This window comes from Doryrhamphus excisus, chromosome 6, assembly GCF_030265055.1.
Source record: "Doryrhamphus excisus isolate RoL2022-K1 chromosome 6, RoL_Dexc_1.0, whole genome shotgun sequence".
In the NCBI taxonomy this organism is placed as follows: domain Eukaryota; kingdom Metazoa; phylum Chordata; class Actinopteri; order Syngnathiformes; family Syngnathidae; genus Doryrhamphus; species Doryrhamphus excisus.
The window spans coordinates 13,766,228-13,791,081 of record NC_080471.1 but is presented as its reverse complement, the minus strand read 5'-3'; the positions used below and the strand labels follow the sequence as shown (position 1 = coordinate 13,791,081).

General features: G+C 40.5%; 1 protein-coding gene across 3 annotated transcripts in view; it reads right to left on the bottom strand.

The window, feature by feature from the left end:
* LOC131130928 (FERM domain-containing protein 5) overlaps nucleotides 1-24,854 on the bottom strand; it is a 52,450-nt gene that overhangs the window by 16,599 nt on the left and 10,997 nt on the right. For all 3 annotated transcript variants that reach the window (XM_058075096.1, XM_058075098.1, XM_058075097.1), the window contains exon 2: nucleotides 1,646-1,750. In XM_058075096.1, coding sequence (XP_057931079.1) covers nucleotides 1,646-1,750 — 105 coding nt within the window. The remainder of the gene's footprint in view (nucleotides 1-1,645; nucleotides 1,751-24,854) is intronic.

Sequence of the window (24,854 nt, the reverse complement as noted above, 5' to 3'; positions counted from 1 at the left end):
GCACAAATCCAAGGAAATACATCTGGAATAGGTGCAGATTCTGGAAGATCTACAACAGGAGTCTCAAACTCAATTTACTTGGGGGCCACTGAAGCTAGGGTCTGGGTGAGGGTGGGGGCGCATCAGGTTTTCACAAAAAAAAAAAACAACACTTTTTCAGTGCTTTGATCTCAGTCATGGATGATGAGAGAAAAACTAAAACAGGCGGGCTCGTTCACAAAATCGCGTCAATTGTGTCCGGTGTGCACGCAGTTTTAATTTTTATTTCTGGGTACATGCAACCATACGGCATCCATATCAAACTATTAAGGCGGGGGCCTCAAACTAGCATCCTGCGGGCCGCATTTGGCCTGCGAGCCGCGAGTTTGAGACCCCTGATCTACAATGTTTTCTATGCAGGTTATTGTGTGTAGCTGCTCTATAGGAGTCCACAACTCGCAAAGGGTCAAAATATGAGCATCATTATAATAATAATAATAGGTCCCCTTTAAGGAAGAAGGACGATCAAGTTCTTAACTGTACAGAACTTCACCATGCTCCAAACTCACTGTTGTCTGTGTGAAGGTGTTAGTTAATACTTGATGAATGGAGCGCTGCCGCTACATGCCACTCACTCGTAATTAATGCAAACAAGACAAGTTCTCCCGCTGCAGTGTACTCCTCTACTACCGACGACTGAATCAAATCCATAATTAAAGCAAAGCCCACCATGTGATTCATCTTGAATGCACATATGCTTCAGAATTGGGATATTAACGCGCAGACCTCACAGCTAGGAGACCAGGGTTCAATTCCATCCCTGGCCATCTCTGTGTGGAGTTTGCATGTTCTCCCCGTGCATGCGTGTTTTTTCTCCGGGTACTCCGGTTTCCTCCCACATTCCAAAAACATGCTAGGTTAATTGGCGACTCCAAATTGTCCATAGGTATGAATGTGAGTGTGAATGGTTGTTTGTCTATATGTGCCCTGTGATTGGCTGGCGACCAGTCCAGGGTGTACCCCGCCTCTCGCCCAAAGACAGCTGGGATAGGCTCCAGCACCCCCCGCGACCCTCGTGAGGAAAAGCGGTAGAAAATGAATGAATGAATGAATAAGATGCATAGCAGCTTCATTTATGGTGCAGTAGTTGGCAGTCCAGTAAAATCAGGGCCTCAGATGATATTACACATTCAATGAAGTGAAGCTAGTACTATAATTATACACTAACTGGCAAATTCAAAGGTATTCATATTTACAGTATCCCTCAAAAGTGAGTACATCCTGAACATTTCAGCATGAATTTTATTATAGTCAACCAATTCTTAATAATTTATTTTAATAGTTTTATTATTTTTACTTGTTTTTTATTGTTCAAATAAGAAAAATGTTGTTGTTTTTTGTGCATTTTCACTTTTGACTTTTCACTTTTCACAGGTTTTTGAGTGGATTAATACCGAGGTAATACTGTATTTCTATGTCTATGTGTTTTGTTGATGTGTGCTGCAGTTTTTTTTTGCCACATCAGCTGCTTTTGTTACTTAGCGACATAGCCACAGGGCAGCTATTTATGCTGCTCAGTACTGTGACACGCACCATTAATTCATGAGGACATTTACAACTGTCATTCCGCAGGAACACAAGTCGTGCAAAGGGGAGGCGACCTTACCCGCTGCTTGTCTGGGTCCACATATCGGATGCCAAAATAATCTTTCTCCAGCAAGTTGAGGTGGTGGCAGATGAGGTCAAACAGATACTGTCCTTTAGCATCGCGCTGCGGGAGAGAAGACAAGGAGGATATCAACCCAAGAAACAGAGAGAGAAAATAATTCCTGCAGGCTTTATGTTAATACCTGAACCTAAAGCCGGCTGGAGATATGCTAGCTTCATCCAGCATTAGAACCATCTGAGGTGCCTGAATGCTGAAAAGCTTAAAGAAAGGATAAATTAAATATGCAGAAATCCCGCTGTGGGATTTGCTAATCCTCATAGAACTCTATACTGTTCTTTACTGTATATCACTCTGCAATTTATGATACGTTTATAACTTCAGGGATCAGACCGCAATATATTTTTCCTTCCTGAGAAAGCATCGCTTCGGTCAAAGGTGCTCCATGGCAGACTTTGCATTAACTTTCCCAACGAGAAGTGGTTGCCTTTCAAGCTCTCTAAACCTCTAAGAGGGATGATTACAAGCAGGCCAGGATGGCATTTTCTCAACTGACTTTGCACTACAAGGAGCTTTTATCAACAAACTAAATATATGCTAAATTCACATTTGCAATACTAAATGTAAAAATGACACAAAACAGCATGAACAGCATATTGCAGTTGACACACTACTGATAGGAAATAAAGTCTGGCTGCAAACTGCAGAAATGTTAATTTTTTTGTTGCATTGCATAGAGAACAACACAAGAATGTTTTTTTTTAATATATATTCTTCACTTTTTGTTTCATAAAAATCGAAAACCAATGGAAATAACAAAGAAAATGACACAAAACAGCATGAAGAGCATATTGCAGTTGACACAATACTGATAGGAAATAAAGTCTGGTTGGAAACTGCAGAAATGTAAAATTTTTTTTGTTGTATAGAGAACAACACAAGAATGTTTTTTTAATATATATTCTTCACCTTTTGTTTCATAAAAAACTAAAACCAATGGAAATAACCAAGAAAATGCACAAGATTACATCTACAAGAGCTAGACGAGACAAGATTTTAACATTACTTTTAAAGGGGACCCTATTATGCTAATTGCTAATTGGGGCCCTTTGTATTGAGTTGCAGACTCCTATAGAGCAGCTACACACAATAACCAGCACAGAACGATTTCTCGAGCTTCCAGAATCTGCACCTATTCCAGCTGTATTTCATTGCCTTTCCAAAAATGTTCTGTTATTTTATTATTTATTTTACCCACATATCACCTACGGACACGCCCATTCCACTGTGATTGGTAATTTTTTTTTTTTACACATCCAGAAGTATAAGGTGATGTAGCCATATATTGACATACAAAAGGAACAATAATGATCATAGATATAACCATCAAAACGGTGATATATAATATCAAATAAACACAATATTACTCTTGCTTCTCGGACATTTCTCTCCAAGGACATACTCCAGTCTACAGTATGTAGAAAGTGTTGATATGATTCATCCACATCATCAGCACTGTACACACACTCCTATTTTTGTTCTTCTACAATCTAGATCCTTCTTGAAAGCATTGAGTCTGTCCTCTGAAGGTAGTCTTAGGACAGTCTTTGTAGCCTCCATCAGTCTTTTCTTGTAATGATGGTTGTAAATGAACATCGGAAGATGATCCTCCCACATTCCAAAAACATGCTCGGTTAATTGGCGACTCCAAATTGTCCATAGGTATGAATGTCAGTGTGAATGGTTGTTTGTCTACATGTGCCCTGTGATTGGCTGGCGACCAGTCCAGGGTGTACCCCGCCTCTCGCCTCTCGCTTGCATAAGCTCCAGCACTCCCGCGACCCTCGTGAGGATAAGCGGTAGAAAAAGAATGAATTATTATTTTATCTTTCTCCTCGTTAATGCATCATTAAAAGCCCTACTGAATACAAAATGTTGCTATTTTCAGTAATGCACATAATTTTCAGTATGTCTCAGCCAATTATAATATTACTATATATATTATAATATTACTCTAAAACCGACAATGTCATGTGTCTGATGCACAACAACATTAATTGTTAAATTAGATATGGGTTTTATACCTAAAAGATTATTATTTTTATTAATGACACACAATTATTTGGCTCTGTGCTGGTTTAAAACTCAACTAGGCCACAGAGCAAATTTAATATCAGGGCCTCTGCTGTCATTGATTGTGTTTTATCACTCCTTATAATAGCAATCACAACACAACATGCTAAACAATTAAAAAGCAAGAGTGGAAAGGACACAACAAGCCAGAAAGGACATCTGGTCTTTTGTTCAAGACATTTGTTAGTATTCAACACCCTTCTCACCAGCGTAACCCACCCCGCCTCTCCACACACACACAAAGTACAGCTGCTTTTATTCCCCCCACCAGCCTCTCAGTTAGTTTAAGAAAAAAAAAGAGGTGTACCTAATGATGTGTCCAGTACGTTAAACATAAAAGTCATCTAAAACAAACTGGCATGTGCCACAAGGGAGTGAAAAAGATCTCTAATGCATACCTTAGACTGAAGAGAGAACAGTGCCTCCTCCTGTACTGCCAAGAGGGCTCTGTGTAAAATGGGCACTTTTCCATTCAGATTAATCATTAAAATGGTCTCCATGTCCGCACAAGAGCCCAGGCCATTAATAAAAGATACTATCACAGGAGTGGAAATCATCGATGCCATTAACTGTGTAACACTGTGTGTGTGTGTGTGGAGCCTTGTGACGATTTTCTTTGGTTTCATAAGCAGATTGCTTTCCTCTATCCCAACAGACTTTTATGGTTAATGCATCCCAGCCATTCAGCTACAGTAACTTCAAGTCCTGACCCTGCTGTCTCCACCAGGGGGGACCGCCCACCATTTTCACAATGGACTAATGAACCATAATAATAAAAGTGTGAGTATATTTTGCTTAAAGCACAAAAAATCCGAGAGATTCACCTGAAATGATTTGGAGTGCATGAAAAATGTTGAAAGGGAGACATAGCTTTCTTTGACCACAAGGGCATTTATTACCAGCTATGTTGCACCACATAGCCGAAGCAGAAACAATGTTGTAGTCGTGGTAAAGAGCAAACTACTCTAACATTAACAGCGCTGATTAGTTCATTGTAAACAACAGAACAGAAAGTGTGATACGCCACAACTTTCACACCAATAGCTGAGTAGCCCAACCAACATTTTGAAGCGCATGCAGAGGTAAATAAAGCTGCTGGATGGTACTAGAAATTCTGGAGACATTGTGGAGTTAATAAAAACGATATCAGGCGGTTACCCATGGCCATAGTTTTATGTGCTGGAGCCGATCCCAGCTGCCTTGGGGCGAGAGGCAGGGGTACACCCTGGACTGGTCGCCAGCCAATCACAGGGCACATATAGACAAACAACCATTCACACTCACATTCATACCTATGGACAATTTGGAGTCACCAATTAACCTAGCATGTTTTTGGAATGTGGGAGGAAACCAGAGTAAAACCCACACATGCACAGGGAGAACATGCAAACTCCAGACGGAGCGGGGAATCGAACCCAGGTCTCCTAGCTATGTGGCCAGTGCACTACCCACTCGCCCTATATAGGAAACCATTAGGTGTAATTTTGTAATACAGACCATGAGGCCTTTGAAAAGTGCCAAAACTCACAATACACATTCCCTTCTGTTGCACCTAATCTCCAATTACCAGCCTCCATTTTCATGAAGAGATTGTTGAAGGAAAGCATAGAACTTTAGTGGTTAAATTTGAAAGTGCATGAATAATGCATGACGTCTGCATTCAGATACTGCATAGCTCTAAATAACCTCCTCATTTCATTGAGCTCTCATTGAGCCAGCAAGCAATTATGAAAGCCATTAAGCAAAAGGATGACAGGAGGAGGGATAATCGCCTTGTAGGGATATGCAGGACTAGTGGGGCTAAAGATTCATCTTCAACAGTGGATACAAACGTCTAGGGCTGCAATGATTATTTGAATAATTTGAATGACTTGATTATAAAAAAAATATTATGTCAATGCTTATGTCACCAATGTGTGTACATCACCCATGCAGAGGAGGAAGCGGGTGTTTGAAGACGTGGGAAAATTGAAGCGGGTAGAGGAAGCTACATGCAACAAAAAAAAAGGAAATCGAAATGTTAAAAAAAAAAAAAACAGAAAGAAAACATGGCTAAACAAAAGGTTAAACACTGTGACGTGTATCAGTTGTATCCGCAGCACCGTTTTATCACCATCGATGCTGTGCTGCAATAACAACATCCCAGCATGAAACACCTGCTCAAGGTAGCTGACGGATAAAAACAACTCTTCGGTAAGATGTATACATCTTTAACAATTGCCACCCATTTATACTATTTTCATTTAAATTTAATCTGTTTGCCTGCGTCATTCACACCATTCATTCATTCATTCATTCATTCATTCATTTACTACCGCTTTTTCCTCACAAGGGTCGCGGGGGTTGCTGGAGCCGATCCAAGCTGTCTTTGGGCGAGAGGCGGGGTACAACATTCTAGTTGGTGACCTTTAGGTGACCTTTAAAAGAAAAACTCAAATAACCCCTATTGTCAATAATACCGTAGTACTACCTTTACAATGATACTAGTCAACTATATACCAGTTTAAAAAAAAGAGTTAATTGAAAGGATAAAGAACTTGAAAAAATATATGCATATACCACATATACACCAGTACAGTATATGTATATAATATATTATATGTAAAATCATGTGCTAGCTTTTTTGTAGTTTGTTATTATAACTTCAAATAATTTGAAATAATCAATAAATAAACAAATGTAACTATTTTTGGGGGGGCGGGGTCAAAATATACTGTACACGTATCATTACGAAGATATTTGTACAAATAAAGACCACACTACCATGTACGCCTTACCTCAATACAGTATACTGGCATATGAATATACATATTAAATATATCTTTACAGTAATGTATACAATATTGTATTACAATGCCCTTTTAATAATTCATTCATTCATTCATTTTCTACCGCTTTTCCTCACGAGGGTTGCGGGGGGTGCTGGAGCCTATCCCAGCTGTCTCGCCAGCCAATCACAGGGCACATATAGACAAACAACCATTCACACTCACATTCATACCTATGGACAATTTGGAGTCACCAATTAACCTAGCATGTTTTTGGAATGTGGGAGGAAACCGGAGTACCCGGAGACAACCCACGCATGCACGGGGAGAACATGCAAACTCCACACAGAGAGTGGAATTGAACCCTGGTCTCCTACCTGTGAGGTCTGCGCGCTAACCACTCGTCCGCCGTGCCGCCCTTCATTCACACCAGGTAGACTTTATTATTATTTATTATTGCTCTTTAAGTAAAATTATATTTTTTCCTATTTTTCAATTTCTTGACAAAATTATGAGTAGAATACTCGATTACTATAAAATTCAATAGCTGCAGCACTACAAACGTCCATCCATCTTCACCGCCGCTTGTCCTCACTAGTGTCGTGTGGGTACAAACATCATACATAATAAGTATTCCACAAGCAAAAAAAACAGCTTAAGACATATGGTGTGACATTTGCTGTCATTGTAGTGATTAACTGTCAGCTGTTGAATAGGCTTATTAACTTAAATGCAGCCGTGGGCAGCAGCAGGAGGAGATATGGTACATGAAAAGTGTCACTCAGCCCATATCAAATCATCAATCAAACCAGGACCGCTTGGGGCTGGTGTGTTAGCAATCACCCACTTTTGATGTCGAGGAACCATTTAGTGGCATCGTAACAACAACAACGGCGTTAAGCCAAGAAGCTGTAATGAATTTCTCTGAGCGCTTCTGCAGCAATCTGCACCAGCGAAAAGTGGGGCAAGGATTTGACCCAGAAGCGTGAGGAACCAAAAGAATAAACAGTGCTGCACTGGGTGTCATATAAATAATTGGGTTTAAAGCCATTGGAAGGAACAGAGGTTTTAGGAGTGTGGCTTGACATTTATTCTTTTAAAAAACTATAAAATAACTCCAAATCATTTGCATGGGACGATTTGTCATAAGGACATTATTATAGCTGTTACTGCCATGGCAACCCTACATCACATATTTGAGTGGGTTTACAATATTGTTGGACCAGACTTGTTTGCATTAAATTGGCAGGGAATGTATTCTTCTTGACATGTTTAGTTTAGATCTGTTAATAGTGAATTATTTCTAAAAGCTGAAGGGAATCCATGGAGCAAAAAGCGAATAAAGCGAATCACGGTTTTGATTCCGATTCCTCATTTCAATTACGGCAGCTATTCTCTGTTCCGATGCTTTTCCAGAGGACTTATTATGCTTTGTATTATATACAAAGTTGTGAGATATATATATATATATATATATATGTATATATATATATATGTGTATATATATATATATATATATATATATATATATATATGTATATATATATATATATATATATATATATATATATATATATATATATATATATATATATTCATTCATTCATCCATTCATTTTCTACCGCTTTTTCCTCACGAGGGTCGCTGGAGCCTATCCCAGCTGTCTTCGGGCGAGAGGCGGGGTACACCCTGGACTGGTCGCCAGCCAATCACAGGGCACATATAGACAAACAACCATTCACAGTCACATTCATACCTATGGACAATTTGGAGTCGGCAATTAACCTAGCATGTTTTTGGAATGTGGGAGGAAACCGGAGTACCCGGAGAAAACCCACGCATGCACGGGGAGAAAATGCAAACTCCACACAGAGATGGCCGAGGGTGGAATTGAACCCTGGTCTCCTAGCTGTGAGGTATATATATATATATATATATATATGTATGTTGTGGACCCCTGTAGAAATCTACACATGATAACCAGCACAGAAAGCTTTCTACATCTTCCAGAATCTGCACCTATTCCAGCTGTATTTCGTTGGATTTCGTGCTTCCCGCGATAATGGTCTGTTTTAATTTATTCCATCCATGGCCACACCCACGCCACTGTGGTTGGTCACACTCCCAAGTGCGAAGGAGGACTTCCTGTGTTTTGCCGCTAGCTTTCGAACAAAAAAACTTTATAGGAGTTCATAATAAACGATGTATCTTTTTAAAAAGGGGTTCAACCAGTATATAATTATCCAACCAGTCAACTTGTATATACTGTAAGTGTTATGAAGTTTATTTCCACAGGAGTAGACTTTCACAAACTATGTTTACTTTTGAAAAGTTCATGAAAAACTAGGGCTGTCAATTATAACACGTTAATGGTGGCAACAAATTTATTTCATTCTTTCCATTAAATGTTTTAGTGTAATTAACAGATTTGCACAAGAGCAAGCTTGGCAGTTCGCTTTCCAAGTTACTTCTACATGACAGTTGGTGGTGTAAATTTATGTTGTAGCGTGTCCACTGTAGTCAGCTGCAGTTGACAGGAAGCTGTGGGTGCAGGAAGCATGGAGGTAAGTCCCCTATACTCATGCTTGCATTAAAAAAAAAAAGGACTTACTTACAAAGTGAGACATTTTGCTGTGTGCTTCATGTGCCCGAGTTGTTTTTTAGCCTTGGGTAGGTGTGACAAAAATCACAGTGGAGCTATTAGTTGTAAGTCCACCAGTGATGGATGTGTCCGCCTGCCTGCCTCTAACAACTGTTCAATAGAGGAACACATATTGCAAGTACAACCACCTTAGAATGTATCATCTCGAGCTGAATTTTATACATACTGTATATACAGTAAGTACAAAACAAGTAATTTCCTTGTTCCTACACATTACTGTGTGCTTCTCCAACGCTGCTCCGACTGTGCACACAAGCAAAGTTTTCTTTAAAAAAAAAAAGTGTGACAAATTACCCCCGGAATGAATGAGCAGCACAATCAATGTCAAGCTCAGGATTAGCATATAAACAAGGCTTGATTTTTTTTTCTTTTTTTGCCATTCACACAAACTGCAGCTGTGATGCACCATGCCTATCTATCCCACCCCAGTGAAAACATTAGTGGGCGATACCCCCGATGTCACCAATTATTCAGACTGAATTAGAACTTTCAGGACATTCTGGAATGGGCCAAAAAACAATCATAACCACTTTGTGGCAGGCATGACGCTTTGTCAACAGGCACACTGCCAAAGACTCATTCACACATTGACTGATATCTTTTTTTTTAAATAAATAAAAAAAAAGGTAGATTGTGGTGGAAAAGGGCTATTAGCAACTCCAAGACTTGTAATTTGCATGCATGCAGGTAAGATGCTCCCTGTATGCACACTCTATAATACTACACAGACAAGTACTTGTGATTTCTCTTCATGTTACCTTTATGCATTCCAAGCTACTGTAGCGCAGAGACCCTATTTGCATAACTAAGACTATTGATTTAACAAGTCAGCAGTAAAGTGACACACCAGGGCAAAAGACTGCCCAAAGAAACTACACAGACAGACTACAGTGGAGGAGACAATGTATTATATAAAGTGTTTGGACCTTGTTCAAGATTTTCTGATAATGAAGTCGCTTACAGATGGAGGAGTGTTTACGCGACAGATGATTGTTTGCGCGGGACTTTGCCATTTCGGTGCACTGAGGAAGATGCTGTCGTTCACATAAAAATGAAAAATTAAATGGTTTAAAATGTTGGATTTCTGCTTAAAAGCCCCTGATGGCCCTGTTTTACTCCACAAAACCAATTTTACTCAACATGACTCAATCCACTGTTGAAGCTTTTTGACTGGCAAAAGCAGATACTATCAGGTATTTTTTAATGGTGCCTGGTTAACCAGGGTTCTCAAATAGCTGAGTAGATCAGATATGGGTATACACCACTGCTGGTTGTACACTGGTACAGGAAAAATTAAAGATGCTTAACCACTTGTCAATTTATCAAGGGCTCATAATTACCGGTTCGTCATTTATTTTTTCATTGTTTGATAAATAAAAATATCCATTATCATGACAAGTCTATGCTTATGTTTCAATTTGTCATTATGTCATTGTATGGTCATATCACCTCATACTTTGGTACTACGGTTCGGTTCGGTCCATTATTAAAAAAACATTATTTAAAAAAAACTGTATTATGGAAAGCAGGAAGTGAACAAATGTAACAGTTACTGATTGTAAAAGTACCAGATGGAGGGGTAGGATTTAATAAGCTTTGCTTCTTCCTACTCCTTTTGGACATGTGGAATTGTGAACTGATTATGTGATGCATTCAATTGTAATCCGATGCATGTTCAAATGAAATAAAACCATTACCATTACCAATTTCATTTGACTGTCTGGCATCTTTGTTTACACATTTTGCCTGGCTCTCACTGCCTCCCTGGCAGTAGCTAACAATATGGGATACTTGCTTTTTTTTTTTACTTAATAATCTTGCTCTCTTGCTATCATCATATACATATGGTTTGTCTCAAAACAGTAGTTGTGTGGAAGTGTGCCCAAGCTTTAAGATAATGACGCTATCACAGGGGTCTCCAACAGGTAGTTCTTAGTATTCTTATAAGTATAACTATTGAAACATGACAAGGCTGCACGGCGGTCGAGCGTGCAGACCCATGTTCAATTTCCTCCCACATTCCAAAAATATGCTAGGTTAATTGGCGACTCCAAATTGTCAATAGGTATGAATGTGAGTGTGAATGGTTGTTTGTCTATATGTGCCCTGTGATTGGCTGGCGACCAGTCCAGGGTGTACCCCGCCTCTCGCCCGAAGACAGCTGGGATAGGCTCCAGCACCCCCCACGACCCTCGTGAAGAAAAAGCGGTACAAAATGAATGAATGAATGACATGCAAATAAGCCCACTGAGTGATGCTCTTTTTGATGACGTGCAATATAAATATTGGCAATCACATAAAACACAAATAGCTCACTTCTCCTTTCTTTTTTTTTCTTCAAAGTAGCTTTAATAGTGTATACTATTAAGTGGAAAACCAACTCTTGTTCATGAAGTGTGACTTAACTGGCAGTATTAAGGCGGGACTGGTATCTGTCTCTGGAGCCTTGGGAATGATGACTTTCCAACGGTGAATTCAGCCATGAAAATGTAGCAAGCTGTTTAGCCCTAGAGGCTCGCTGCTCTGCACACAGGCGTTAGAAAGACCTACTACCACTGCAGTAGCATGTCAATGCTTTAAATGGAGGCCCAATGGGGGGATGTAGTCACCTCAGTCAATGTAAAAGAAAACAAGGTTTCCACTGAATGCAAGGTCTTAAAAGATAACAAGATTCAATAGTACGGCTTGTTCATTAGGCCTGTTTAAATATGCTAATACTTCCAGCTTGGTCTTTACAAAAAAGGTGAAATGACACAGATGGTGTCAACTCATAATGGCTAGAAATTAGCAAATGATCTTATTGGTCACACAGTCGAAATGCTGCAAGAGCTCTTCAGCCTCCTACAAAGCTGAGCATGCCTCGGTTCCGTGGCAGCGACTGTCGCATTAGGGTGTACTGTTGAGCTATTTAACTGTGCAAGTGAGGGCGTATGCTGGCTTTGCTGAGCTACATTTGGCCGCTAAAACAGCGAGCGTGAAAAGTACTGTCGAGTTGTCGGCAGCTGCGGATTTGGCGAGACAGCTTATTTGGGAGATTTTGCGTGGTGTCACTTATGGAGCACCGAGGAAGAACATCCTTATTGGCTAATCCGTGATGCTGTTCAAATGAGTTGAAACAGTCTCTGTGATTGCTGATTTAATGAGAACCAGAGTGCTTTGTAATGCGGGTGAATATATTCCATTAATCTTTTTTTTTTTTTTTAAACGATGACACAAACTTTCTATACATAGATATGTCACTTGCTGTCTAATCACCAAACTAGTTAAGAGACCCTTGTCTGAGGTTAACCAGGAAAAAAGGCAGCTTAATTAGTTTCCACGCTCTAATACATGCAGGATTTTGAGACCAATCTGATTGCATGGTTAAAATAAATTAAGCCTCTTAGGAGTAATTGTCCAAAAGTGGAACAAAAATGAAGAACTTTCACCACAAGTCTCCTGCAGCTTAGCTTGTTCCTCTGCACGGAGACATGGCGTTGATTGTCAGAGTGACTAAAAGGTTAAAATTATTCAATCAATAGTTCTAACAGAGTCAGGATTTAACAGGACCCCCGATGACCTGATTGTGGGATAATAAGCTAAAATACAGCATCACCGTGTCGTTAAAGCTCACCCAGTGCGGCGTCCCAGTTTATCCAATCCAATCCACTTTATTTATATAGCACATTTTATAAACAGAGTTTCCAAAGTGCTGCACAGACTAGTAAAAATAAAAAGTAATAATTCAAAACTAAAAGATCATTTAAGAAATAAAATAGTAAAATAGATATAAAAATATTAAAAACAAGAAACAAAGCAATAAAAGTATAAAAAATAAAACCAATTACAATAAAAAAACGAAGAACTAAAAGACACAGGACCATACGACTCACTCCGAGTTAAAAACCAGAGAATGGTTGTGGTGGGTTTTAAGACGAGACTTAAAGCTTTCGATGTTGGGGGGCCTTTTTTACTTGGGAGGGGAGAGAGTTCCATAGTTTGGGGCCAACCACAGAAAAGGCTCGGTCCCCCCTGGTCTTAAGTCTTGTCTTAGGCACCACATGTTGGAGCTGGCCCTCGGACCGCGCTGGAGAGTAAATTTGGATGAGGTCCGAGATGTATTTGGGGGCCATTCAACGCCTTAAAAACAAACAATAAAATCTTAAAATCAATCCTAAAGCGAACAGGCAACCAATGTAGGGAGGCCAGAATTGGGGTGATGTGCTCCCCCATGTTTATTCACATGATTGTCAAAGTGGTGCCCCCCCCAATGGGTTGTGGTTCAAACGCTTTGTAAAGCATGCAAGACCGATATCTTCAACGTGTCATGACTGCCTACATCAGCGAGTAAAGTCTCGGTAAGCACGGCAATACACGCCTCTTGATGACGTACAGTAGGTCGGATTTATGCAATCTGACCGTTCATACTGCAGTCGGATCTCATACATATCAGATTTATATCCATATACGAATGAGGCTTGAGTCGCATTTGAAAAGATCGGAATTGTGCAGTTCACACCGACACAGGTCCAATATGGGTAATATGTGCCGAGCTAGTTCCTTTTTATGTGTTGGTTTTGCCCTTCTGGTTTGTGACTTTGTTTTCGTATATTTTAGCACTTATGTCGCAAATGCTTTTTGTTCTCAAGACTTTTGGGCGCCTTTTGTTTATTAAATTTTTTTGTACAAATTTCATCTTTCACCTTACCACCTTGTGACAGACAATCTGCTTAGCAAAGCTTAAAAGGCAATTATACTCCAGAACAGCAGGGGGAGCTAAAGGCAAAAGCATGTTTTTGCATGCTTGATTTTAAACCTAAAACCGTTCAAACCTTTCATTTTCTTCACACAGTATGAAAAATATCCTTCTTCATAAGGTGACGAGACATCAATAAACATAAGACATCAGGTACTTCTTAAGAGCAGATAGAAAAACAGCATTTTTTTTGGTACAACAGCAGCGTATTAACTCAGCATTAACGTTTTCATTTTTATGCTAACAGAACTGTTCTTCAATATTCATTTCTGACAGTTTCATAGCAACAGCAGCACTCCATTCAAAGGCATTCTTTACTTACTCTTCCGTGCTGCCTCTGAACACAACAAGGAGACTTTCTTGTAGAGCACACAATGTAAAGATAGTGCTCGGGTCCTTGTGAGGTAATGTAGGCTCAAATTCATCATCAGTAGTCTCCCACACAGCTTACATAAGATATGGGAGGGACTGACGTCAATGAGGAAAAACAAAGCGATTAAGACACAACTTCACAGTTAATAGTACAAAACTGTCCATCGCTCGTCAATCAGTCGTCTCTGACTATAAAAACCGTGTTATTAACAATACATGTGAGAATTCTAATTACTTTATTTAATTTTTTTTAACTTAAAAAAGTAGGCTTACTATGTGATTGAAAAAAAGGCAATGCATCCAACTTCACAGCTTAAAAATGTTGTCATGGTTGTATCAATACTTCAATACTATCAATACTAATGAATGAATCGATCCAAAAGGTACACAGTCCTTGATGACTGAGTTCCAGGGAGAGGGTTGAACGAGAGATGAATGCTTATTGATTATATAATCACATGGCTGTCACAGCAAATGACCAAAAACAAGACACTTTATAAGGTGTCCATGGTGGAATAATCACATGGTCTCCACAAGCCGCATGCATATAAGTAAAAAAAAACAACATTGCGCATCGCTGTGCTCAGCAAATTTGGTAGACTGGACTGCACAGAGATGGGCGGGGCAACGCGCCAGTCTACATTGTCAACTTGGATTAGTGACACAACATCGCGCCAAAAGGTGCGCGGAAAGCTCGCCACCTCTGACCTGGTCTATTCTTGGCGCAGGCGAAGCGCATCCCGCGCAGTGCAGACACAGACACCTTACCAAAACTTCACAGGCAGATTTTTCAGAGTGTCGTGCACATTACCAGCATGTACATTTTTTATTAATTGTCTCGTCACTTCACGCATAATGGTAACTCAATATGACGGCAGCTGAACATATGATACCAACCGGGGCCAGTTGGCATCCGGAGAAGTAGCGGCTCTACACTGGGGCAGGGAGAGCAACGTCCCCCAAAATAAATGGCTTGCCCCCCCCCAACCCATGTGAAAACTCGACCAGAAAAAGCACATAACAAATCCACTCATCGCTCATCTCAGTGGCTGTGCCAGATACTGCAAATATACACACCATAAAAGGTTCTCCTTTTGGCAAAGTAGAGCAGGAATGCTGGTGGAAAACAAGCAAGATGACGTGCATTGTGGACTCTGATGCGCAATCCAGTCCAGCGTATTTAAAGGCAATGAGAGGCGTTTATTTGATTGGTTAACATGTCATGTCTCATCAGTGTAACATTACTTATGCCTAGTGATCAGAATACTACATATATTTTTCTATCAAAGTTTTTTGACTATTTATAAGCCATAGTGAAGCACAAAACAGTGATAATTTATTAAATCATTAATTTTAGAAAAACTGTGATAGACTGAGGGGAGCGATGTAGCGAGGAACGACTGCAATCCTGCAAAGTAATACACAGTAAATGAATACATCTCATGGTCGTATATACAGGAGTATGATTGCCCTACAGGCATAAGAGTCAACCATAACTTTCAAAATGTCTTGCTGAGCTATTGTAGACGGTTTTTTGGGGGCTTCCTGACCACTTTGACTGCTGAACTGTGACTGAATGAGGCCAGTGAATTGATGCTTCAGGTAAAATGAAATGGAAGCATGCAGACTGACTGAGCAAAAACATGTGACATCACCGCCGTGGGGTTGATGAGAATGCAGGTGAGGTGAGTGCTGATCCAAACAGCCTTGTCCATCACACAAAAAGTACCCGAGCCCTGGAGCATTGTGGCATTATTTAAGGGTTAAAAGCCATTGAAATCATCTTGGCTATACCTTTCCACTTTTTTCTGTAGAAGATAGACATGGTATTTACTTTGACTGACAATTTACAAACTGAAAAGGAAGCCCCTGACCACTGACTGTTCATGCTGTGCAGCACATACTGTACATGCAGCTATTGACATAAAATGTCTTATCTTCATGTCTTGCTTCGTAATAACCCTTGTGCTTAGAAAGCTTTTACTGAGAAGCAGCTGTAGGCACACGCTGTACAAGACTACTACTCTACAATACTACAATCTTGTGTATTTTAGCTACGTATTCAGGCTGGTCTAAAAAAAAATATATATATATATCCTATTTTCCGGACTATAAGTCACACTTTTTTTCATAGGTTGGCTGTTCCTGCCACTTACTTACATACTCCAGAGCGACTTATAAATGAAAAAACTGTTTATGTTACATAAACACTGGACACTTTCTGTTCATGTTTATTTTTTGTGTAGCTGAATAAGCATTGTGTTAGCATATCTTACACCTATTCAGCCTGTTCTCTATTCCTTTTATTGTTAGAATTTGCCTTCCAAGAGGACGTAAAATCTGTTTTGGTCAGGTAGTTTGTAAAATAAATTACCTGCAAAAAATGCGACTTATACTCCAGAGCGACTTATGTAAGTTTTTTTCGACCTAAATTATGCATTTTTGGACTTGTGCTGAGTCTAGAAAATACGGTACATATATATACACTTGCCTGTGTGGGACTAATAAAGGCATATCTTATCTTTGTTGTGGGGGGGGTTGGTGGGGACAACATAAATATAGTGAATAATTGGAGTGACAATTGTGTTAGGTGCAGATTCTGGAAGATCTACAAATTTTCTGTGTTGGTTTGTGTGTAGCTGCTCTATAGGAGTCCACAAATGGCCGAAAAATTAGCATGATAGGTTCCCTTTGAAGTATTTTTTAAATTATTTGTGCTCATCATTTTAATTCACGTTGTGTAAAAAATACAAGACAAAAAGTGGATCATAAATGTGCTTCTTGCTCCATGAACACCCATCAATACAGGTAATAAGCAAAGAGATGGACTCGACCACGGCTCATCTAAAGAGCATCACCTATCACAAAATTTCCAAAAGAAAAAGCTGACTGACTGCTTGTGGGGTGTTGCATAAGAAAAAAGGCTGTGTCACATCCCAGTAAGCAGCCAAGAGGAACAGATTGCTTCTGCTCTGCATGATCACAGTGGGGGCTGGCCTGAAAGGGGTCTTTGTTTGCCCTTGGGGGAGAAATCAGAATGGCATGGCCTGGAAGCAGAGGGTGGCATGTGGTCTGGTGAAACTGGGACCGCGGTGGCGTGGGAGGCGGCATCTCTTTGCTGTGGGGCGCTCTCTCTCTCTTTAGCCTCCCAATCAGTCCCACATCTAACCCGAGGGTTGGCAACCTGCGGCGCAGGAGTCGCATTCAGCTCTTCGCCCTCTTTGTTGTGGCTCCCTTCACAATGCTCGAATATCTTAACACGGAAAAGTGCGGAAAATTCACATTTTTGTCATGAGTTTAAAAACTACAACGGTAATAATCCGACCTCTTCAGGACTACAACATGGCTCTTGTTTAAAACCAAAGCAGACACGTGAAGTTCACATTGGGTCACCATCCCCCCCCCCCCCCCATACAGTGCTTGTTGTGCTTTATCTGGAATAAGAAGCTTCGGCTGAGTTGTTGTCATCAACAGAGAAATTAAATCCCAGTTTAATCCCGTCTTGACTTTCCCTAATTAATAGATTCTTGCAAAATCTAGCTGTACAAGGCAGTTTGTGGGATGAATAAGGAAACACAGTTGTTCCTTGTTAATAGCCGTTAACTAGTTCCAGACCTGATTGCGATTAATTAATTTTAGGATTCAGTGGTGTTAATCAATGGAATATTTTCGTAGTTAGTGGAAAGAAAACCAGTGCACAGACCTCACAGCTAGGAGACCAGGGTTCAATTCCACCCTCGGCCATCTCTGTGTGGAGTTTGCATGTTCTCCCCGTGCATGTGTGGGTTTTCTCCGGGTATTCCGGTTTCCTCCCACATTCCAAAAACATGCTAGGTTAATTGGCGACTCCAAATTGTCCATAGGTATGAATGTGAGTGTGAATGGTTGTTTGTCTATATGTGCCCTGTGATTGGCTGGCGACCAGTCTAGGGTGTACCCCGCCTCTCGCCCAAAGACAGCTGGGATAGGCTCCAGCACCCCCCGCGACCCTCGTGAGGAAAAAGCGGTAGAAAATGAATGAATGAATGGAAAGAAAACCAGTCTGTAGTCGAGGTAGAAGTTATGTAAACTATTCATTGTCATTCATATGCATTTTGCATTGTTTTCTGCATGTCAAACTACAGTCAATCTATATAAAATGTGGTTTGTGTGAACATTTTTGAGTCTCTGAAACAGATTAACTACATTTACATTGTTTCCTATTGGAAAAAAGTTTCAGTTTTTGTACTATTCAGTTTTAGACGGACCCTCTGGAACAGATTAATAACAAAAATCAAGGTACCAAAGAACCAAAAAAAAACATTGGTGGTCTGGCACTCCAATATATTGAGGATAAAACGCTACAAATGCAATGTCATCAGGCAGAGCATGGAAGCCGCAACCTTGAGTAGGTCAAACTAGATTAAACTCTTTTTCAGATTAAACTCTGTGCTAAAGTTGCCGGCCTAAAAAATGCTGATCTCATTACCAGCGTGTAATCAGTCTTTTTAATGAGGGGGGGGCCCCTTTCAGCGCCCCCTTTGGATCATGTCGTTCCATCTGCTCTACTGGGATTGTGTCCTGCTCTCCTCGCCCTGGAGTAGAGAGGAGTGTTGGATTAGCAGAAAGCACTAATGCTGCACCCTTCAGGCACTAATTACTGTACCATAATAAGCAGATCCTCATCTGAAAGACTCATTGGAGCACTGCCACTTGCTGTTACCCCCCGAAACCAATCTTTACTTGCTGAATGTGTGAGTACATCCATGAAAGACAACGGGGAGGTGAATTCTTTGCCGTAATTTAGAGCACACCTGAAGAGCGATGATGAAATGAATCATTGCCATGGTGATGGGAGGTTACAGCATCCCAGAAATCAAATGGCAGGGAAATGTCATTTTCCCTCGTCTCCCACACACTCACTGACAAGCACCTTTTAGCTATCATCAAGCTGTCAGAATCTTGTCTGATCTTAAGTGAAATGTCAATTCACTTTTTTTTTTTAAGTGTAAATGGACACTGGAAGCACATTTCACAGCACAAGGATTAGCATACCCACCCATATGACAGACAGCAAGGCCATCATGCAGCATGGGACTAAATTCTAAATGCAGAATTTTTTTTTTCTATAATCCTCTCAGGCAGTTACATAAAACATCTTGATTGAGAGAAATAATCCACAACTGGGTGTCAGAACCAGGTCAGCGAAATAAACCTACAGAGTAGGTTATGATCTGAAAAGCTCAAGTGCTGCAAAAACCTTGGTAAAGATGGATATAATAATCAATTATTTGATTGATAATGGATTAATAGCAAACCTTGAAGCAGTTTGCGGTAAAAATTGAAGTGCACTACTTGAGTCTAACCAGCAGAGGCACTATATTATGTCATCTAAGAAGCCTTTTTCTGCTTAAAGGGGAATTTTGCAATCCTTACACATATTTCTTTACCTTTTCTGTGCATTCTAGCATGAGAAAGCGAGTTAATATGAGCTAGCTAACAATGGACAACAGCATGGGAAATACCTATTAAACTAAAAAATGCAATGTTACATTTACATAACAAACTTCTATATTAACCAAGCGACAGCGATATTGTTATTTTAGCAGCTAACACCAAAAAATATTTATCTGGTAAATAAATAGCCGAGCTAGCCACTAGTGTCAGTGTCACTCACAGGCGGATGAGTGGATACCGAGCTCTCAATTTCTCTCAATTGGCGAGTTAATAGGAGCTAGCTAACAATGGACAACAGCATGGGAAATACCTATTAAACTAAAAAAAAATGCAATGTTCCATTTATATAACAAACTTCTATATTAACAAAGTTACAGCGATGTTGTTATTTTAGCAGCTAACACCAAAAAATATTTCTTTGGCGAATAAATGGCCGAGCTAGCCACTATTGTCAGCATCACTCACAGATAGAAGAGTGGATACCTACCTCTCAATTTACATTTACATACATTTGTATGCTCTCCATTTTGTTGCATTTTCATTGTTTGTTTGTTCTGTTTGTCTAGTATTTTTAATTTCTAGTATTTTTTATCATTTTTGGTACATGGCCCTCAGTGGAAACCCCTGCTCTAAAGTTACAGCCGAAATTTTGTAGTGCCCACTGAACTTTGTAAGTCAATCTGACTTACGTATTTTAATAAGAGTACCACCATGTGGTGCATTTGCCAAAACAATAATAGCCTGCATGTTTTGCCACATCGTCAGTCTTTTGTGTGCAGATGTTCACAAGGAGAAGGGTTAGCTTCCACAAACTCTTGCCTCCTCAGCACAGTGACTCATAAACCAATAACCTTGACAAACGACCTTCCACACCTCCGCTCAGCTGTGATTTACACAACCATTTACAACTGACCACCACTTCCTTCCGTCACTTGTACAGCTCCCCCACACATTTCTTATCATGATTCATTTATTTGTACTAGAACTTCTGATGAAACATAGTGCATCATAGACATTAAGGAAATGTAATTCCGTCCCTGGCTTGTTGTCTTTTCAAATTGGCAAACTATATTTCACTGACGTGTCACTGTTGTTTTATTTTTCCTCTCATGTGTTCCATTTTTCACCCATCCTTCTGCCATGTCTTCTTAGGTCATCTGGTTGTGTTTAGTATGTCTCCTGCTCATCGGAACTGGAATATCCAGATCCAAACCAACAAATAAGCCGAGGTATCCCACCTTGACGTTGCGTGGCATTAAAGGCACATTATCATTGATGCTGCAAACTAGTAGAAATGATCCATCTACTTAATTTTTTTTTATTCATTCATTTCTACCGCTTATCCTCACAAGGGGCGCGGGGGTGCTGGAGCCTATCCCAGCTGTCTTCGGGCGAGAGGCGGGGTACACCCTGGACTGGTCGCCAGCCAATCACAGGGCACATATAGACAAACAACCATTCACACTCACATTCATACCTATGGACAATTTGGAGTCACCAATTAACTTAGCATGTTTTTGGAATGTGGGAGGAACCCGGAGTACCCAGAGAAAACCCACGCATGAACGGGGAGAACATGCAAACTCCACAGAGAAATGGCCGAGGGTGGGATTGAACTCGGGTCTCCTCGCTGTGAGGTTTGCGCGCTAACCACTCGACCGCCGTGCCACCGGTGCAGTTTTCATTAATTCATTCATTTTCTACCGCTTTTTCCTCACGAGGGTCGCTGGGGTGCTGGAGCCTATCCCAGCTGTCTTCGGGCGAGAGGCGGGGTACACCCTGGACTGGTCACCAGCCAATCACAGGGCACATATAGACAAACAACCATTCACACTCACATTCATACCTATGGACAATTTGGAGTCGCTAATTAACCTAGCATGTTTTTGGAATGTGGGAGGAAACCGGAGTACCTGTAGAAAACCCACGCATGCACGGGGAGAACATGCAAACTCCACACAGAGATGGCCGAGGGTGGGATTGAACTCGGGTCTCCTAGCTGTGAGGTCTGCGCGCTAACCACTCGACCGCCGTGCAACCGGTCCAGTTTTATTGTAGCAAAATTTTTATTTTAACTTCCTTGGTCGTGAATCAGTGTCACCATTGTTGTGTGACATCAAATTGCATCTTGGTAAAGAGGGTGTACCTTAATTTGTAGGACGTTCAGCAGACACATTCAGACCCCTCAGTTCTGTTGAATGCAGCATGGGACCGCCATAGTCCACCACAGTTGGCATTTAACAAACATCCCTAAAAAGATCTACTCACCCGAGTGAGTCATTTATATCTACTGGTACATGAGCATTTTAGGTTGTGCAAAACAAGTAATTTTGTGACTTCCTACGGTCTTCTGTCTTGTCTTGGTGCTCTGACTCAGAGGCAGGAAAGCTGGGAATAAATCAAATCAAGGTTCTGTTTGCAGTGAATGAAGTGCTTGCTCAAGTATTGACTGACAATTCTGGCCAGCTTTTCAAGGAGCAAGCAGGACCTGACAGCTGGGTATAGTAATTACATGCCACTCAAGAAGGGCAAAGCTTTGGCAGACTCTAAACACTACATTTCGGTGGAGTGAAATATCGAAAAGATGAAATGTACTGTATTCAGGTCTGTAGCCCATATTTAGATTCATCGGTGTACAGCGGGTGGTAGCGCACAGTGGAATTGCATCGTAAAGAAGTTGTGTCAGACCATCCAACATCCTCAACATACACTCACAGCTGCATAATTTATCTGTTTTCAAATCTATTATTTATTAACATGCAGAATTTAGAAACAGGCAAAGATACAATTAAAGCAAAACAACACAACGTTTTCCTCATTTTTTTTACGTTGGCTGAAAAAAACTGTTTCATGCTTCAGTTCAGCGAACTACACAAGTGCGTTTGGCTTTATCTTATTTTGTGTAATGTCATATAGAAGTGGACTAATAGCACAGACATGTGTGATGATAACCATAAAAACATAAAGGAAATTTCATGTGATGTAGTTACCCATCCATCCATTTCTGTACCGCTTAGGGTCGCGGGCATGCTGGAGCCTATCCCAGCTGTCTTCGGGCGAGAGGCGTGGTACACCCTGGACTGGTCGCCAGCCAATCACAGGGCACATATAGACAAACAACCATTCACACTCGCATTCATACCTATGGACAATTTGGAGTCACCAATTAACCTAGCATGTTTTTGGAATGTGGGAGGAAACCAGAGTAAAAACCCATGCAATGCACAGGGAGAACATGCAAACTCCACACATAGATGGCCAAGGGTGGCATTGAAATCGTGTCTCCTAGCTGCAAGGCCTGCGCGCTAACCACTCATCCGCTGTGCAGCCTTGATTAAAGCAGAAATGGCTAGCCTTGCTAACAACCAATCACACTCACATTCATACCTATGGACAATGTTGATTGCAAATAGCATTTTCAGCTCGGTTTACGGGTCATGTTTGTGTTAAAGTATGACTACTGCAAATAGTGCAGTTTTTCGTATATTACCAATTTCTTGCAAAAACATTGAGTAATTATTCCAGGTATTAATAAGAACAGATAAACTGTCACTTCTTCTTTTTCTTTTGGCTTTTCCCTTCAGGGGTCGCAACAACAAATCAATCTCCTCCATCCAACCCTGTCTTCTGCATCTGTCTCTCTCACACCAACTACCCTCATGTCCTCCTTCACTACATCCATAAACCTCCTCTTTGGTCTTCCTCCTACCTGGCAGCTCTAAACGCAGCATCCTTCTACCAATATATTCATTATCTCTCCTCTGGACATGTCCCAACCATCTCAGTCTGGCCTCTCTGACTTTATCTCCAAGGCCTCTAACATGTAATGTCCCTCTGATGTACTCCTTCCTGATCCTATCCATCCTGGTCACTCCCAATGAGAACCTCAGCATCCTCATCTCTGCTACCTCCAGTTCTGCTTCCTGTCTTTTCCTCGGTGGCATTGTCTCTAGACCAAACAACATGGCTGGTCTCACACAAACTGTCACTATCTCGATTCATAGCGACTATGTGACAAGTTTAAAGGGTGGGTGATAATTGCAAATCTTCCACATCGTTACCGAGGCAGCCATAGCACTCAAGAGTTTGCTTCTTGTAGAGGATCAGGAGGTAATGGGATGTCCTGAAGGGCACTCCTGGGGCCTTTCCATATTGTCCTACTGTCACTCATTAATTATAAAGCCAAGTTAATGTCTACTGTAAAAAGAACGAATGTCAGCAAAGCCCACAGGAACTGGGAGTGAAAGTAGTAAATGAGGATTCTGCTGCAAAAAGCAGATATTTATTCCCTCCTGAGTGCTATATTGAGTATGTAACGGATAAAAATTGACAGATGAACGGGCAATATAGAAATGTGTCAATGCAGGCTGACGCATAGGAAAAACAATGAAGAAGTCACAAGATCAAGAGATTAAAGCATGAAATATTTCTGGTTTCAAAATAATTGTCTCTTGGGCATTAGGCCTGAGATGATAATAAATAAATTACTCACACAATAGTTGAAAATGAATCAGACAATTTTACATGAAAGCAGTCAGCCCTTTTCCCTATTCATACATTGCAATATATCGTCATATATTTTATCATTGTACTTTTTCTTTTAGTTTAATTCTCCTCTCGCTCTCGTAGACCCAATCTCGTTTATCGTCTCATATTATGATCTGAGTGAACCGTGACAAATAAGTCATTTAAAACATAAAAGTCACGTTTATGTGTGTTGCAGTAAAATTGAAGTGAAGCCAGTTATAAATATTTTGTTATTATTGTGCCTGTTGTGAGACCTGCAATAAAAGTCTGTTGTCCCAGCGATTAAGTTTGACGTTTGTGAATGAATGCATATCTTTGGAATGTCTCATATTTGTATTTTAGTTCAGTATTTTAGTTTAGAGCTGGGTGATATTTAAAAAAATAATATTGCTGTTAAGCACGATATCAAAAAGAAGCGTATCGTTCATATCAATATAGAGTGGATATGACGCGGATGTCTCATGTTTCAAGATGGCGCCGCCCAGGTGCAAGCTAGTGAAAGCAGCTCTGTGTCTTCTGCTGCGTTTTTAGTGTTTAATAGTGCTTTATTTATTACTTCCGTGTTGTTTTTTGTGT